The 13,820-nt window shown below is 44.7% G+C and overlaps 1 protein-coding gene across 1 annotated transcript in view; it reads right to left on the minus strand.

The window, feature by feature from the left end:
* The window catches only part of LOC115133544 (phospholipid-transporting ATPase ABCA1-like), a 293,869-nt gene that overhangs the window by 164,863 nt on the left and 115,186 nt on the right, over positions 1 to 13,820 (minus strand). The window contains exons 19-20 of the mRNA XM_029666848.2: positions 9,124 to 9,295; positions 3,503 to 3,634 (exon numbers count right to left, since the gene is read on the minus strand). Coding sequence (XP_029522708.1) covers positions 3,503 to 3,634; positions 9,124 to 9,295 — 304 coding nt within the window. The remainder of the gene's footprint in view (positions 1 to 3,502; positions 3,635 to 9,123; positions 9,296 to 13,820) is intronic.

The following is a 13,820-nucleotide window of genomic DNA, read 5'->3' on the forward strand; positions in this document are numbered from 1 at the left end:
TTGTATTTATCATCATTAGTCATTTAGGTCAACATTGGATCATTCAGAGATCCTCACTGAACTTCTGGAGAGAGTTTGCTGCACTGAAAGTAAAGGGGCTGAATAATTTTGCACGCCCAATTTTTCAGTTTTTGATTTGTTAAAAAAGTTTGAAATATCCAATAAATGTCGTTCCACTTCATGATTGTGTCCCACTTGTTGTTGATTCTTCACAATTCTTCTTTATGTTTGAAGCCTGAAATGTGGCAAAAGGTCGCAAAGTTCAAGGGGGCCGAATACTTTCGCAAGGCACTGTATGTAGCAGTTAAGTTGACAACAATGCCGGCCATGGACGTTTCCCAGTTTCATTGAATGTTCAAAATTAACTTTTTGTCTAGCCACAGCAGTCAACTAGCTAGATAGGTAGCTGTTGATCTTTCTAGCACATTCACTAGTTTATTAGTAAACAATTAACAAACTAGGGGGGGTTGTCTAACCTTTTTTGTTGCTATGGGGAGGGTTGTGTTTTTTTTATTGGGAACATAGGAGGGTAGAGAATTTTTTTCATGTTTACATTCACCTTTTTGAAGGTTTTACTATATAATTTCAAAATTTCCTCACCTGCTTGCATGGGTCTCCCCTATGTCAAGGTCTGCTGGTACTTCCCTTGTGCACTGTGCTTTTCCACACGATAACTATACCACAGGTCAATATAGTCTACCAGTCTAACGGTCTATCCATCATTCATAGTGACAAAGGTGGTAGGTGGGTCTTTTGTCCAGATCTAACTAGCATCATACCACACATAAAATCATTCAAAGTTACACCAATTGTCTATATAATCAGAGAGGCCATTGCACAAGAAAGAACGGTGCAGATATGCAGCTCCAATATTGTTCTTGTTTTAGGGACAATACAATTATCCTACATAGACTAGCCTACAACACCACAATTCAATGAATAATTGCATTATTGTTTTCAAGCGAGTACAACATTCTACTCTAGGCTGTAAACCGCAGTGAAAATGTCATTTGAATAATGGCGCAAAAGCCCTGTGAATAGAATATTTAATTCCATTTGGATCTGTTGTGGATCTACTCTCGACAGTTTATATAGCCCACTGCACTAAGGCTAGGTAACACTGTCAACACCGATAAATCCACGATAATCGAGAATTTCAAAAAGCATTTCTCTACGGCTGGCCATGCTTTCCTCCTGGCTACCCAACCCCAGCCAACAGCTCCGCACCCCCCGCAGCTACTTGCCCAAGCCTCCCCAGCGTCTCCTTCACCCAAATCCAGATAGCAGATGTTCTGAAAGAGCTGCAAAACCTGGACCCGTACAAATCAGCTGGGTTAGACAATCTGGACCCTCTCTTTCTAAGATTATCCGCTGCCATTGTTGCAACCCCTATTATCAGTCTGTTCAACCTCTCTTTCTTATCGTCCGAGATCCCTAAAGATTTGAAAGCTGTCGTGGTCATCCCCCTCTTCAAAGGGGGTGACACTCTAGACCCAAACTGTTATAGACCTATATCCATCCTGCCCTGCCTTTCTAAAGTCTTTGAAAGCCAAGTTAATAAACAGATCACTGACCATTTTGAATCCCACCGTACCTTCTCCGCTGTGCCATCTGGTTTTCGAGCTGCTCACAGGTGCACCTCAGCCACGCTCAAGGTACTAAACGATATCATAACCGCCATCGATAAAAGACAGTACTGTGCAGCCGTCTTCATCACCAACTACTTCTCAGACAGAGTTCAGTGTGTCAAATCGGAGGGCCTGTTGTCCGGACCACTGGCAGTCTCTATGGCGGTACCACAGGGTTCAATTCTCTGGGCCCACTCTTTTCTCTGTATATATCAACGATGTCGCTCTTGCTGCAGGTGATTCCCTGATCCACCTCTACGCAGACAACACCATTCTGTATACATCTGGCCCTTCTTTGGACACTGTGTTAACTAACCTCTAAACGAGCTTCAATGCCATACAACACTCCTTCCGTGGCCTCCAACTGCTCTTAAACGTTAGTAAAACCAAGTGAATGCTTTTCAACCGTTCGCTGCCCGCACCCGCCCACCCGACTAGCATCACTACTCTGGATGGTTCTGACTTATGTGGACAACTACAAATACCTAGGTGTCTGGCTAGAATGTAAACTCTCCTTCCAGACTCATATTAAACATCTCCAATCCAAAATTAAATCTAGAATCGGCTTCCTATTTCGCAACAAAGCCTCGTTCACTCACGCCGCCAAACATACCCTCGTAAAACTGACTATCCTATCGATCTCGACTTCCAAATAGCTTCCAATACTCAGCAAACTGGATGCAGTCTATCACAGTGCAATCCGTTTTGTCACCAAAGCCCCTTATACCACCCACCACTGTGACCTGTATGCTCTTGTCGGCTGAACCTCGCTACATATTCGTCGCCAGATCCACTGGCTCCAGGTCATCAAAACGTCTATGCTAGGTAAAGCTCCGCCTTATCTCAGCTCGCTGGTCATAATAACAACACCACCCGTAGCACGCGCTCCAGCAGGTTTAACTCACAGGTCATCACCAAAGCCAACACCTGCTTTGGCCGCCTTTCCTTCCAGTTCTCTGCTGCCAATGACTGGAACGAATTGCAAAAATCGCTGAAGATGGAGACTTATATTTCCCTCACCAACTTTAAACATCAGCTATCTGAGAAACCAAACAATCGCTGCAGCTGTACAGAGCCCATCTGTAAATAACCCACACAATCTACCTACCTCATCCAGATATTGTTTTTATTTACTTTTCTGCTCTTTTACACACCAGTATTTCTACTTGCACATCACCATCTGCTCATCTATCACTCCAGTGTTCATTTGCTAAATTGTAATTACTTTGCTACTATGGCCTATTTATTGCCTTACCTCCTCATGCCATTTGCACACACTGTATATAGACTTTTTTTCTATTGTGTTATTGACTGTACGCTTGTTTATTCCATGTGTAACTCTGTGTTGTTGTTTGTGTCGCAATGCTTTGCTTTTACTTGGCCAGGTCGCAGTTGTAAATGAGAACTTGTTCTCAACTAGCTTACCTGGTTAAATAAAGGTTAAATAAAAATGTTCTAGAAAGGCACAGTAGCAGGACAGCGAACCCTCAACCTTCTGGTCAGTAGCCCTTCCTGGCAGCCATCCTCTGTTTATAAACAGAGGATGGCTGCAGTTATTGTTATTTGTGGTTGTAAACATTATTTTGAGTTAAGTATATGAGTATGAGGGGGGTGGTGTGATTCTTTTTTTTTACAGTAGAGGGTCATGTGAAAATACTTTTTACATTGGGGAGGGGGATGCATTTTCTTTCATGACACCTTGAGTTGGACCTGACCCCTCCCCCAGTACATTTAGAACTTTCCCTTATACGACCAGTATACAACCTGACCGTGACATAGTGACGTCATTGCAACCAGTTTAGTCCACTGCGATGTTGAGAGGTGATGGAAGAGGCGATTGAACAACATCGATTCACCTGTTGAATGCAACTTACTCATTGAACAAGACGTTGTGCTGAGGGCACATTCCCAGATGCTTCCTAATGGTGTCCATGTCCGTGCGGATATCGTAACCATTTATGAGAGCGGTCCCCGATGTTGGAGCGAACAGTCCCGTCAAGATCGACCTATAGGATAAGCGGAGAACAAGAAAATGTGCTGGGAAAGTCATTTTCACTTCCGTATCCCTGGATACCGAATTGAAAACCTTCATAAAACACATAGGGTGGAAGTAAATTAATCGACAAACAAGAATATAATTTTATGTATCTTAAATAACCATATTTTCATCATTTGGATTATAAAATTCTGGAATAAGTGGTGGCAGGAACAGATGTCAATTTTCCAGTAGAAAACAACCAATCAACAACCTGTATCATGGTTGGCTAATCAATCAATAACATTCACACTGACTATACAATTGTGAAGCTAGACATGCTACATCATTGCAGCGGTAATGAAGTAGCATCTTTAAAAATTGAATGAAATCTAAATCAGCTTGTGAAAACATTATAACCCGTCAATTCCCACTCACTTTCCACTAGCAGTTAGTCTTCTTTCAAACTCATCATGAAGTAATAGCAAGATGTGTAAACTTTCTACATCATTATTTATAGAAGAAATTGGAGTGAAATTAACTATACTGAACAAAAATAAACACAATAGGCAACCATTTCAAAGATTTTGCTGAGTTATAGTTCATATAAGGAAATCAGTCAATTGAAATAAATTAGGCCATAATCTATGGATTTCACATGCCTGGTCAGGGGTGCAGCCCTGGGTGGGCCTGGGAGGGCATAGCCCCACCCACTTGGCAGCCAGGACCAGCCAATCAGAAATGTTTTCCCCCACAAAGGGGCTATATTGCAGACATGAATACTCCTCAGCAACCCCCCTCCTCCTCCTCAAATGATCCCGCAGGTGAAGTAGTAGGAAGTGGAGGTCCTGGGCTGGCGTGGTTACATTTGATCTGCGGTTGTGAGGCCAGTTGGACATACTGCCAAATTCTCTAAAATGATGTTTGGGGCAGCTTATGGTAGAGAAATTAACATGAAATGACCTGGCAACAGCTCTGGTGGACATTCCTGCAGTCAGCATGCCAATTGCACACTCCCTCAAAACTTGAGACATCTGTGGTATTGTGTTGTGTGACAAAACTGCACATTTTAAGGTTTACTTTTATTGTCCTCAGCACAAGGTGCTCCTGTGTAATGATCATGCTGTTTAATCCGCTTCTTGATATGCGAAATCTGTCAGGTGGATGGATTATATTGGAAAATGAGAAATGCTCATTAATAGGGATGTAATCAAATTTGTGCACAAAGTTTGAGAGAAATAAAAACATGGGACCAAAATTGACATGTTGCGTGCAATTATTTGTTCAGTATAGAGTGCAAATGTGCAATTCAAAGTTTATTTGTCACGTGCGCCGAATACAACAGTGAAATGCTTACTTACAGGTTCTAACCAATAGTGTGAAAGAAAAATGGGTGTGTGTATGTGTAGGTAAAGTAAAGAAATAAAACAACAGTAAAAAGACATTTGAAAACAGTAGCAAAGCTATATACAGACACCGGTTAGTCAGGCTTATTGAGGTAGTATGTACATGTGGGTATGGTTAAAGTGACTATGCATATATGATGACCAGAGAGTAGCAGTAGCGTAAAAGAGGGGTTGGCGGGTGATGGTACACAATGCAGATAGCCCGGTTAGCCAATGTGCAGGAGCACTGGTTGGTCGGGCCAATTGAGGTAGTATGTACATTAATGTATAGTTAAAGTGACTATGCATATAAGATAAATAGAGAGTAGCAGCAGCGTAAAATAGGAATTGGGAGGAGGCACACAATGCAAATAGTCCGGGTAACCATTTGGTTACCTGTTCAGGAGCCTTTTTGTCCTAGACTTAGCACTCCGGTACCGCCTGCCATGCGGTAGTAGAGAGAATAGTCTATGACTGGAGTGGCTGGGGTCTTTGACAATTTTCAGGGCCTTCCTCTGACACCGCCTGGTATAGAGGTCCTGGATGGAAGGCAGCTTTGCCCCAGTGATGTACTGGGCCGTACGCACTACCCTCTGAAGTGCCTTGCGGTCGGAGGCCGAGCAATTGCCATACCAGGCAGTGATGCAACCGGTCAGGATGCTCTCGATGTTACAGCTGTAAAACCTTTTGAGGATCTCAAGACCCATGCCAAATCTTTTTAGTTTCCTGAGGGGGAAGAGGCTTTGTCGTGCCCTCTTCACGACTGTCTTGGTGTGTTTAGTCTTGGTTACGTTGAGGGATAGGTTGTTATTATGGCACCACCCGGCCAGGTCTCTGACCTCCTCCCTATAGGCTGTCTCGTCGTTGTCGGTGATCAGGCCTACCACTGTTATGTCGTCTGCAAACTTAATGATGGTGTTGGAGTCGTGCCTGGCCATGTAGTCGTGGGTTAACAGGGAGTACAGGAGGGGACAGAGCCCACACCCCTGGGGAGCTCCAGTGTTTAGGATCAGCATGGCAGATGTGTTGCTACCTACCATAACCACCTGGGGGCGGCCCATCAGGAAGTCCAGGATCCAGTTGCAGAGGGAGGTGTTTAGTCCCAGGTTCCTTAGCTTAGTGATGAGCTTTGAGGGTACTATGGTGTTGAAAACTGAGCTGTAGTCAATGAACAGCATTCTCACATAGGTGTTCCTTTTGTCCAGGTGGGAAAGGGCCATGTGGAGTGCAAACAAGATGCATCATCTGTGGATCTGTTTGGGCAGTATGGAAATTGGAGTGGGTTTCTGGGATAATGGTGTTGATGTGAACCATGAACAACCTTTCAAAGCACTTCATGGCTAAGGACATGAGGTCTGTAGTCATTACGCAGGTTGCCTTTGTGTTCTTGGGCACAGGGACTATGGTGTTCTGCTTGAAGCATGTTGGTATTACAGACTCAATCAGGGACATGTTGAAAATGTCAGTGAAGACACCTGCCAGTTGGTCAGCACATGCCCGGAACACACTTCCTGGTAATCCATCTGGCCCTGCAGCCTTGTGTATGTTGACCTGTTTAAAGGTCTTACTCACGTCGTCTATGGAGAGCGTGATCACACAGTTGTCCGGAAAAGCTGATGCTCTCATGCATGCCTCAGTGTTGCTTGCCTCGAAGCGAGCATAGAAGTGATTCAGCTCGTCTGGTAGACTCGTGTCACTGGGCAGCTCACGGATGTGCTTCCCTTTGTAGTCTGTAATAGTTAGCAAGCCCTGCCATATCCGACGAGCGTCGGAGCCAGTGAAGTATGATTCAATCTTAGCCCTGTATTGACACTTTGCCTGTTTGATGGTTTGTCGCAGGGCATATCTGGATTTCTTGTAAGCTTCCGGGTTAGAGTCCCGCATCTTGAAAGCGTCAGCTCTACCCTGTAGCTCAGTGCGAATGTTGCCTGTAATCCATGGCTTCTGGTTGGGGTATGTACGTACAGTCACTGTGGGGACGACGTCCTCAATGCACTTATTGATAAAGCCAGTGACTGATGTGGTGTATTCCTCAATGTCATCGGAAGAATCCCAGAACATGTTTCAGTCTGTGATAGCAACAGTCTTGTAGTTTAGCATCTGCCTCATCTGACCATTTTTTTATAGACCGAGTCACTGGTGCTTCCTGCTTTAATTTTAGCTTGTAAGCCGGAATCAGGAGGATAGAGTTGTGGTTGTATTTACCAAATGGAGGGCGAGGGAGAGCTTTGTACGCGTCTCTGTGTGTGGAGTACAGGTGATCTAGAATTGTTTTCCCTCTGGTTGCACATTTAACATGTTGATAGAGATTTGGTAGAACTGATTTAAGTTTCCCTGCATTAAAGTCTCCAGCCACTAGGAGCACCGCCTCTGGGTGAGTGGTTTCCTGTTTGCTTATTTCCTTATACAGCTGACTGAATGCGGTCTTAGTGCCAGCATCTGTTTGTGGTGGTAAATAAACAGCCATGAAAAGTATAGCTGAGAACTCTAGGTAAGTAGTGTGGCCTGCAATTTATCACAATATACTCTACTTCAGGCGGGCAAAATCTAGAGACTTCCTTAGATTTCGTGCACCAGCTGTTGTTTACAAATATGCACATACCCCCCTCGTCTTACCGGAGTGTGCTGTTCTATCCTGCCGGTGCAGCGTGTATCCCGTAAGCTGAATATCCATGTCGTCATTCAGCCACAATTCCGTGAAACTTAGGATATTACAGTTTTTGATGTCCCGTTGGTAGGATATTCGTGATCGTACCTCGTCTAGTTTATTGTCCAATGATTGCACGTTGGCGAGTAATATTGATGGTAACGGCAGCTTTCCTAGTTGCCTTCTGCGGGTCCGGACGAAGTATCCGGCTCATCTTCCTCTGCATCTCTTCCTTTTGCGAATAATTGGGATGTCTGCCCTGTGGGGTGTTTGGAGAATATTTTGTGAGTTCTGCTTGCTGTTGTTGTTGTTGTTGAAAAAATCTTTGTCTAATCCGAGGTGAGTGATCGCTGTCCTGATATCTAGAAGCTCTTTTCTGCCGGATGATACGGTTGCAGAAAAATTATGTACAAAATCATTTACAAATATCGCAAAAAAAAAACACATAATAGCACAATTGGTTAGGAGACGGCCATCTCCTCCGGCGCCATTTGGTTGAAAAGTTGGTCAAATCAACAATGCATTGAGAAATCTTTCATTTCATTTATGTGCAATAAAGTTTTATGTGGACTTTGATGTCGTATTGCCACACTTAAAGTCACAAAGAGCTTTGTGGACACAACATTCAACTGGTATTTGATGGTGACTAAGCACTTGCTCGTCCTTCCCTTTTACTTGTCATGCTTTGCTCCCTCGCTTCAGTTCTGGCTTTCATTCCGCTTGCTCAGCTGAGACCTGTTGTCTTCTTCAGTTCTCTCTCTCTCGCTCTCTCTCTCTCTCCCTCTACCCACACATTGTCTATCTATATCTTTCTCTCTCTTTTTCTCTCCCTCCTTCTCACTGTCCCCACCCACTCTCTCTTCATCCTCTTCATCTCCCCACCTGTTTTCTCTCTTTCCCTCTCCCTCACTCACTCTCTGGCCTTGTTGACTGTCTTCATTTTGTGCCATCTTAACCTTACCTAACCTCTTGCACTCGTTTTTCGACCAGCAATTAAATGACTCCCCCTTACACCCCGGCACTGCTGCTAACTTACTTTATTGTACTTTCAGACGGCTTGCCTCAACCTGAGCTGTGGCCATACTGCTAACACCATGAGCTGAGAACGATGCCAAAGTTCTTTGATGAAAGGATTAATGCAGCAGAGCTAAGAGTTTAATATTGCTATTGGCTCTGTTGTAGACAGGCAGATTACAGCACGAACCAACACACTTTGTGTAAGCAGTGTTATGGCCCTGAAAATCACTATGTAATGTGGTAACCATGGGGAGCTGATAGTTTGTATGACCTCTTCTCACCTCTCCACTGTTATAGCTGATGTGTGCTGACCTTTCTGGGGCAAAATGGCTCCTGGCCATGGCATCAACCAGGTTACACATTGGCAGTGGATGAGGTGAGTTGCCTCCATATAATGTCAAGTGTTAAATCTTTGAGCACCTGGGAAAGTACTACATCAATTCAATCAATTTGTATTATTATTTTACTTACATAGTGGTTGTTTTTCCTGCGCCATTGTGACCAAGGAAAGAGGTGATGTGATTCTCGTAGAAGTCCACACTAAGTCCATCCACAGCAAGCTTTTTTCCCGTTTTATAGATCTTCACAAGGTTCCTGATTGAGACTCCTGCCTTCATATTGGGTGGTGGCTTTTCCAAATAATCTTTAAAATAAAACACACACAAAAAGAGATGATCTTGCTTTAGACAAATATCTTTAAATGCATGTATAGATGGTAAATAATACATTGCATACATGAAATTATATATATATATATACACACACACACACACACACACACACAGTATATAAATATACTGAACAAAAATATAAACGCAAAATGCAACGATTCAAACGATTTTACTGAGCTACAGCTTGTTTAAGGAAATCAGTCATTTGAAATAAATTTATTAGGACCTATATGGATTTCACATGACTGGGCAGGACCGTACCACCCATTGGGAAGCCAGGCCCAGCCAATCAGAATTAGTTTTCCCCCATAAAAAGGGCTTTAATACAGACAGAAATTCTCCTCAGTTTCAACTGCTGTCCAAGTGGCTGGTCTCAGACAATCCTGCAGGTGAAGAATCCATATGTGGAGGTCCTAGGCTGCCATGGTTACACGTGGTCTGCGGTTGTGAGGCCGGTTGGACGTACTGCCAAATTCTCTAAAACAACGGTGGAGACGGCTTATGGTAGAGAAATTAACATTCAATACTTTGGCAACAGCTCTGTTGGACATTCCTGCAGTCAGCATGACAATTGCATGCTCCCTTAAAATTTGAGACAACTGTAGCTTTGTGTTGTGTGACCAAACTGCACATTTTAGAGTGGCCTTTAATTGTCCCAAGCACAATGTGCACCTTTGTAATGATCATAATGTTCAATCAGCTACTTGATATGCCACACCTGTCAGGTGTATGGATTATCTTGGCAACGGATAAATGTTCACTAACAGGGATGTAAACAAATGTGTGCATGAAATTTGAGAGAGATAAGCTTTTTGTGCATATGGAACAATTTGGGGATCTTTTATTTCAGCTCATGAAACATGGGACGTAAACATAATTTCCAAATCATGGTAATTAATATGGAGTTGTTCCCCCTTTGTTGCTATACCAGCCTTCACTCTTTTGGGAAGCTTTTCCACTAGATGTTGGAACATTGCTGCGGGGACCTTCTTCCATTCAGCCTCAAGAGCATTAGTGAGGCTCGGCACTGATGTTGGGCGTTTAGGCCTGGCTCGCAGTTGGCATTCCAAAGGTGTTGGATAGGGTTGAGGTCAGGGCTCTCTGCAGACCAGTCAAGTTCTTCCACACCAATCTCGACAAACTATTTGTGTGTGAACCTCGCTTTGTGCACGGGGGCATTGTCATGCTGAAACAGGAAAGGGCCTTACCCAAACTGTTGCCACAAAGTTGGAAGCATAGAATGGTCTAGAACATCATTGTATGCTGCAGTGTTAAGACTACCCTTCACTGGAACTAAGGGGCCTAGCCCGAACCATGACAAACAGCCCCAGACCATTATTCCTCCTCCACCAAACTTTATAGTTGGCACTATGCATTCGGGTAGGTAGCTTTCTTCTAGCATACGCCAATCCCAGATTTGTCCGTCGGACTGACAGATGGTAAAGCGTGATTAAATCACTCCTGAGAACGTGTTTCCAATTGTGGCGACTCCAATGGCGGTGAGCTTTACACCACTCCGGCCGACACTTGGTGATCTTAGGCTTGTGTGTGGCTGCTCGGCCATGGAAACCGATTTCATGTGCTGACGTTGCTTCCAGAGGCAGTTTGGAACTTGGTAGTACGTGTCGCAACCGAGGACAAACTATTTAAACTGCTACGCACTTCAGCACTCAGTGGTCCCGTAGTGAGCTTGTATGGCCTACCGCTTTGCGGCTGAGCCAATGTTGCTCCTAGATCTTGTTTCCACTTCACAATAACAGCACTTACACTGACTGGGGCAGCTCTAGCAGGGCAGAAATTTGTTGAACTCACTTGTTGTAAAGGTGGCATCCTATGAAGGTGCCATGTTGAAAGTCACTGAGCTCTTCAGTAGGGACATTCTACTGCCAAAGTTTTTCTATGGAGATTGCATGACACGTGTCAGCAACGGGTTTGGCTGAAATAGTCAAATCCACTAATTTGAAGGGGTGTCCATATATTTTTGTATATATAGTGTATATTGTCTCTGAAAACCTAATCTCCAAAATATGAACTTTTCAAGAAATGGAAAATATGCAATTTTCCCATGAACGAACACACAATTATTAAACTTTTAAAACTATTTTGAATACATTTTCTTGGTCATAGAGTCATGAAATGTTCAGAGCACATTGAGGGGAGTTACTGGTATCAGTAAATTATTTATTTTTGTTGCAAAATGGAGTAACAAAGTTTTCATCAGACAGCGACGGTATGCCATTTAGCAGACACTTTAACCATGTTTGATTCATGCCCTCAGAAAAGCTACCTCAAGGTATATTCCACACAAAATCTACTCACAGCCAAAATCTAATGTTCTACACAAAATCTACCCACAGCTGAATAATTATATTCCCTTCATGAGATAAAAAAGGTGTCTGCTATTACAACAAAAGATCAGTTATATGAAATACATTTTATGGATGCTGTGTGACACTGTCACGTCCTGACCTTAGTTCCTTTTTTATGTCTCTATTTTGGTTTGGTCAGGGCGTGAGTTGGGGTGGGCATTCTATGTTTTTTCATTCTATGTTTTGTTCTGTGTGTTGTATTTCTATGTGTTTGGCCTGGTATGGTTCCCAATCAGAGGCAGCTGTCAATCGTTGTCTCTGATTGAGAACCATACTTAGGTAGCCTGTTCCCACCTGTGTGTGTGGGTAGTTGCTTTCTGTTTTGTGTTTTTCACCTTACAGGACTGTTTCGTGTCTTTCACTCGCGTTGTTGTTTTTTGTCATTCAGTGTTCAGTTTATTTCATTAAATTTACTATGAACACTTACCACGCTGTGTGTTGGTCTGATGATTCCTATTCCTCATCATCAGACGAAGAGGATAGCCGTTACAGAACTACCCACCACCAAGGGACCAAGCAGCTTGGAAGAATGGACTCCTGGACATGGGAGGAAATCTTGGACGGCAAGGGACCATGGGCACAGCCGGGAGAGTATCGTCGTCCTAAAGAGGATCTGGAGGTAGCCAAAGCGGAGCGGCAACGCTACGAGGAGTTGGCTCGAGGAAAAGTACACGAGAGGCAGCCACATAATTTATTTTGGAGGGGGCACACGGGGAGATTGGCGGAGTCAGGTAGAAGACCTGAGCCAACTCCCCGTGCTTACCGGGTGGAGTGTCGTACTGGTCAGGCACCGTGTTATGCGGTGGAGCTTACGGTGTCTCCAGTGCACGTTCACAGCCCGGTACGTTACATCGCAGCTCCTTGACTCGGCCGGGCTAGAGTGGGCATCGAGCCAGGAGGGATGAAGCCGGCTCAGCGCATCTGGTCTCAAGTGCGTCTCCTTGGCCCGGGTTATATGGCACCAACCCTACGCACAGTGTCCCCTGTTTGCCAGCACAGCCCAGTGCGACCTGTTCCAACTCTCCACACTTGCCGGGCTACAGGGGGTATCCAGCCAAGACGGGTTGTGCAGGCTCGTTGCTCGAGACCTCCAGTGCGCCTCCACGGCCCAGTGCATCCAGTGCCTCGGCCAAGGACGAGGCCGCCTGTAGATCTCCCCAGCCTGGTGAGTCCTGCACCTGCTCCCAGAACCAAGTCTCCCTCCATTCCGGATCTGCCAGAGCAGCCCGTCTGTCCGGAGGCGCCAGAGCCTCCCGCCTGTCCGGCACCGCCAGAGCCTCCCGCCTGTCCGGCGCCGCCAGAGTCTACCTCCTATTCGGGGCCCGCTGTAAGGGTCCCCAGTTCGGGGTCGGCGGCGAGGGTCGCCATTCCAGAAGAGCCACCTAAGTGGGCCAAGACTAAGGTGGAGTGGGGTCTATGTTCCGCACCAGAGCCGCCACCGTGGTGAAATGCCCACCCAGACCCTCCCCTATAGGTTCAGGTTTTGCGGCACTTGGGGGGGGGGGGGGGGTACTGTCACGTCCTGACCTTAGTTCCTTTTTTATGTCTCTATTTTGGTTTGGAAAAGGCGTGAGTTGGGGTGGGCATTCTATGTTTGTTCTGTGTGTTGTAATTCTGTGTGTTTGGCCTGGTATGGTTCCCAATCAGAGGCAGCTGTCAATCGTTGTCACTGATTGAGAACTATATTTACTTAGCCTGTTCCCACCTGTGTTTGTGGGTAGTTGCTTTCTCTTTTGTGTTTTTCACCTTACAGGACTGTTTTGTGTCGTTCACTCTCTTTGTTGTTTTTTTGTCATTCAGTGTTCAGTTTATTTAATTAAATTTACTATGAACACTTACCACGCTGCGTGTTGGTCCGATGATTCCTGTTCCTCATCAGACGAAGGTTCGAATCGGCTTTAGTTATACCGTGTGTCACATTTCCTCTTGGTTAGAGGCTACCCCTTTCTGTTGTTCCCACAACTGGTGTGAAACTCACTTTGGTCACAGATATAGGCAGAAATAAGAGCAGATTCATGCAGGGTAGTAATGACATCATTACTACCCTGCATGAATCTGCTCTTATTTTTTTGCCTGAAAAACACAACATTTGGCAGTATGTTCATTGTTGTTTAACTAGCTAACGTTA

The sequence above is a fragment of the Oncorhynchus nerka genome, linkage group LG8 (assembly GCF_034236695.1).
Source record: "Oncorhynchus nerka isolate Pitt River linkage group LG8, Oner_Uvic_2.0, whole genome shotgun sequence".
NCBI classification, from domain to species: Eukaryota; Metazoa; Chordata; class Actinopteri; order Salmoniformes; family Salmonidae; genus Oncorhynchus; species Oncorhynchus nerka.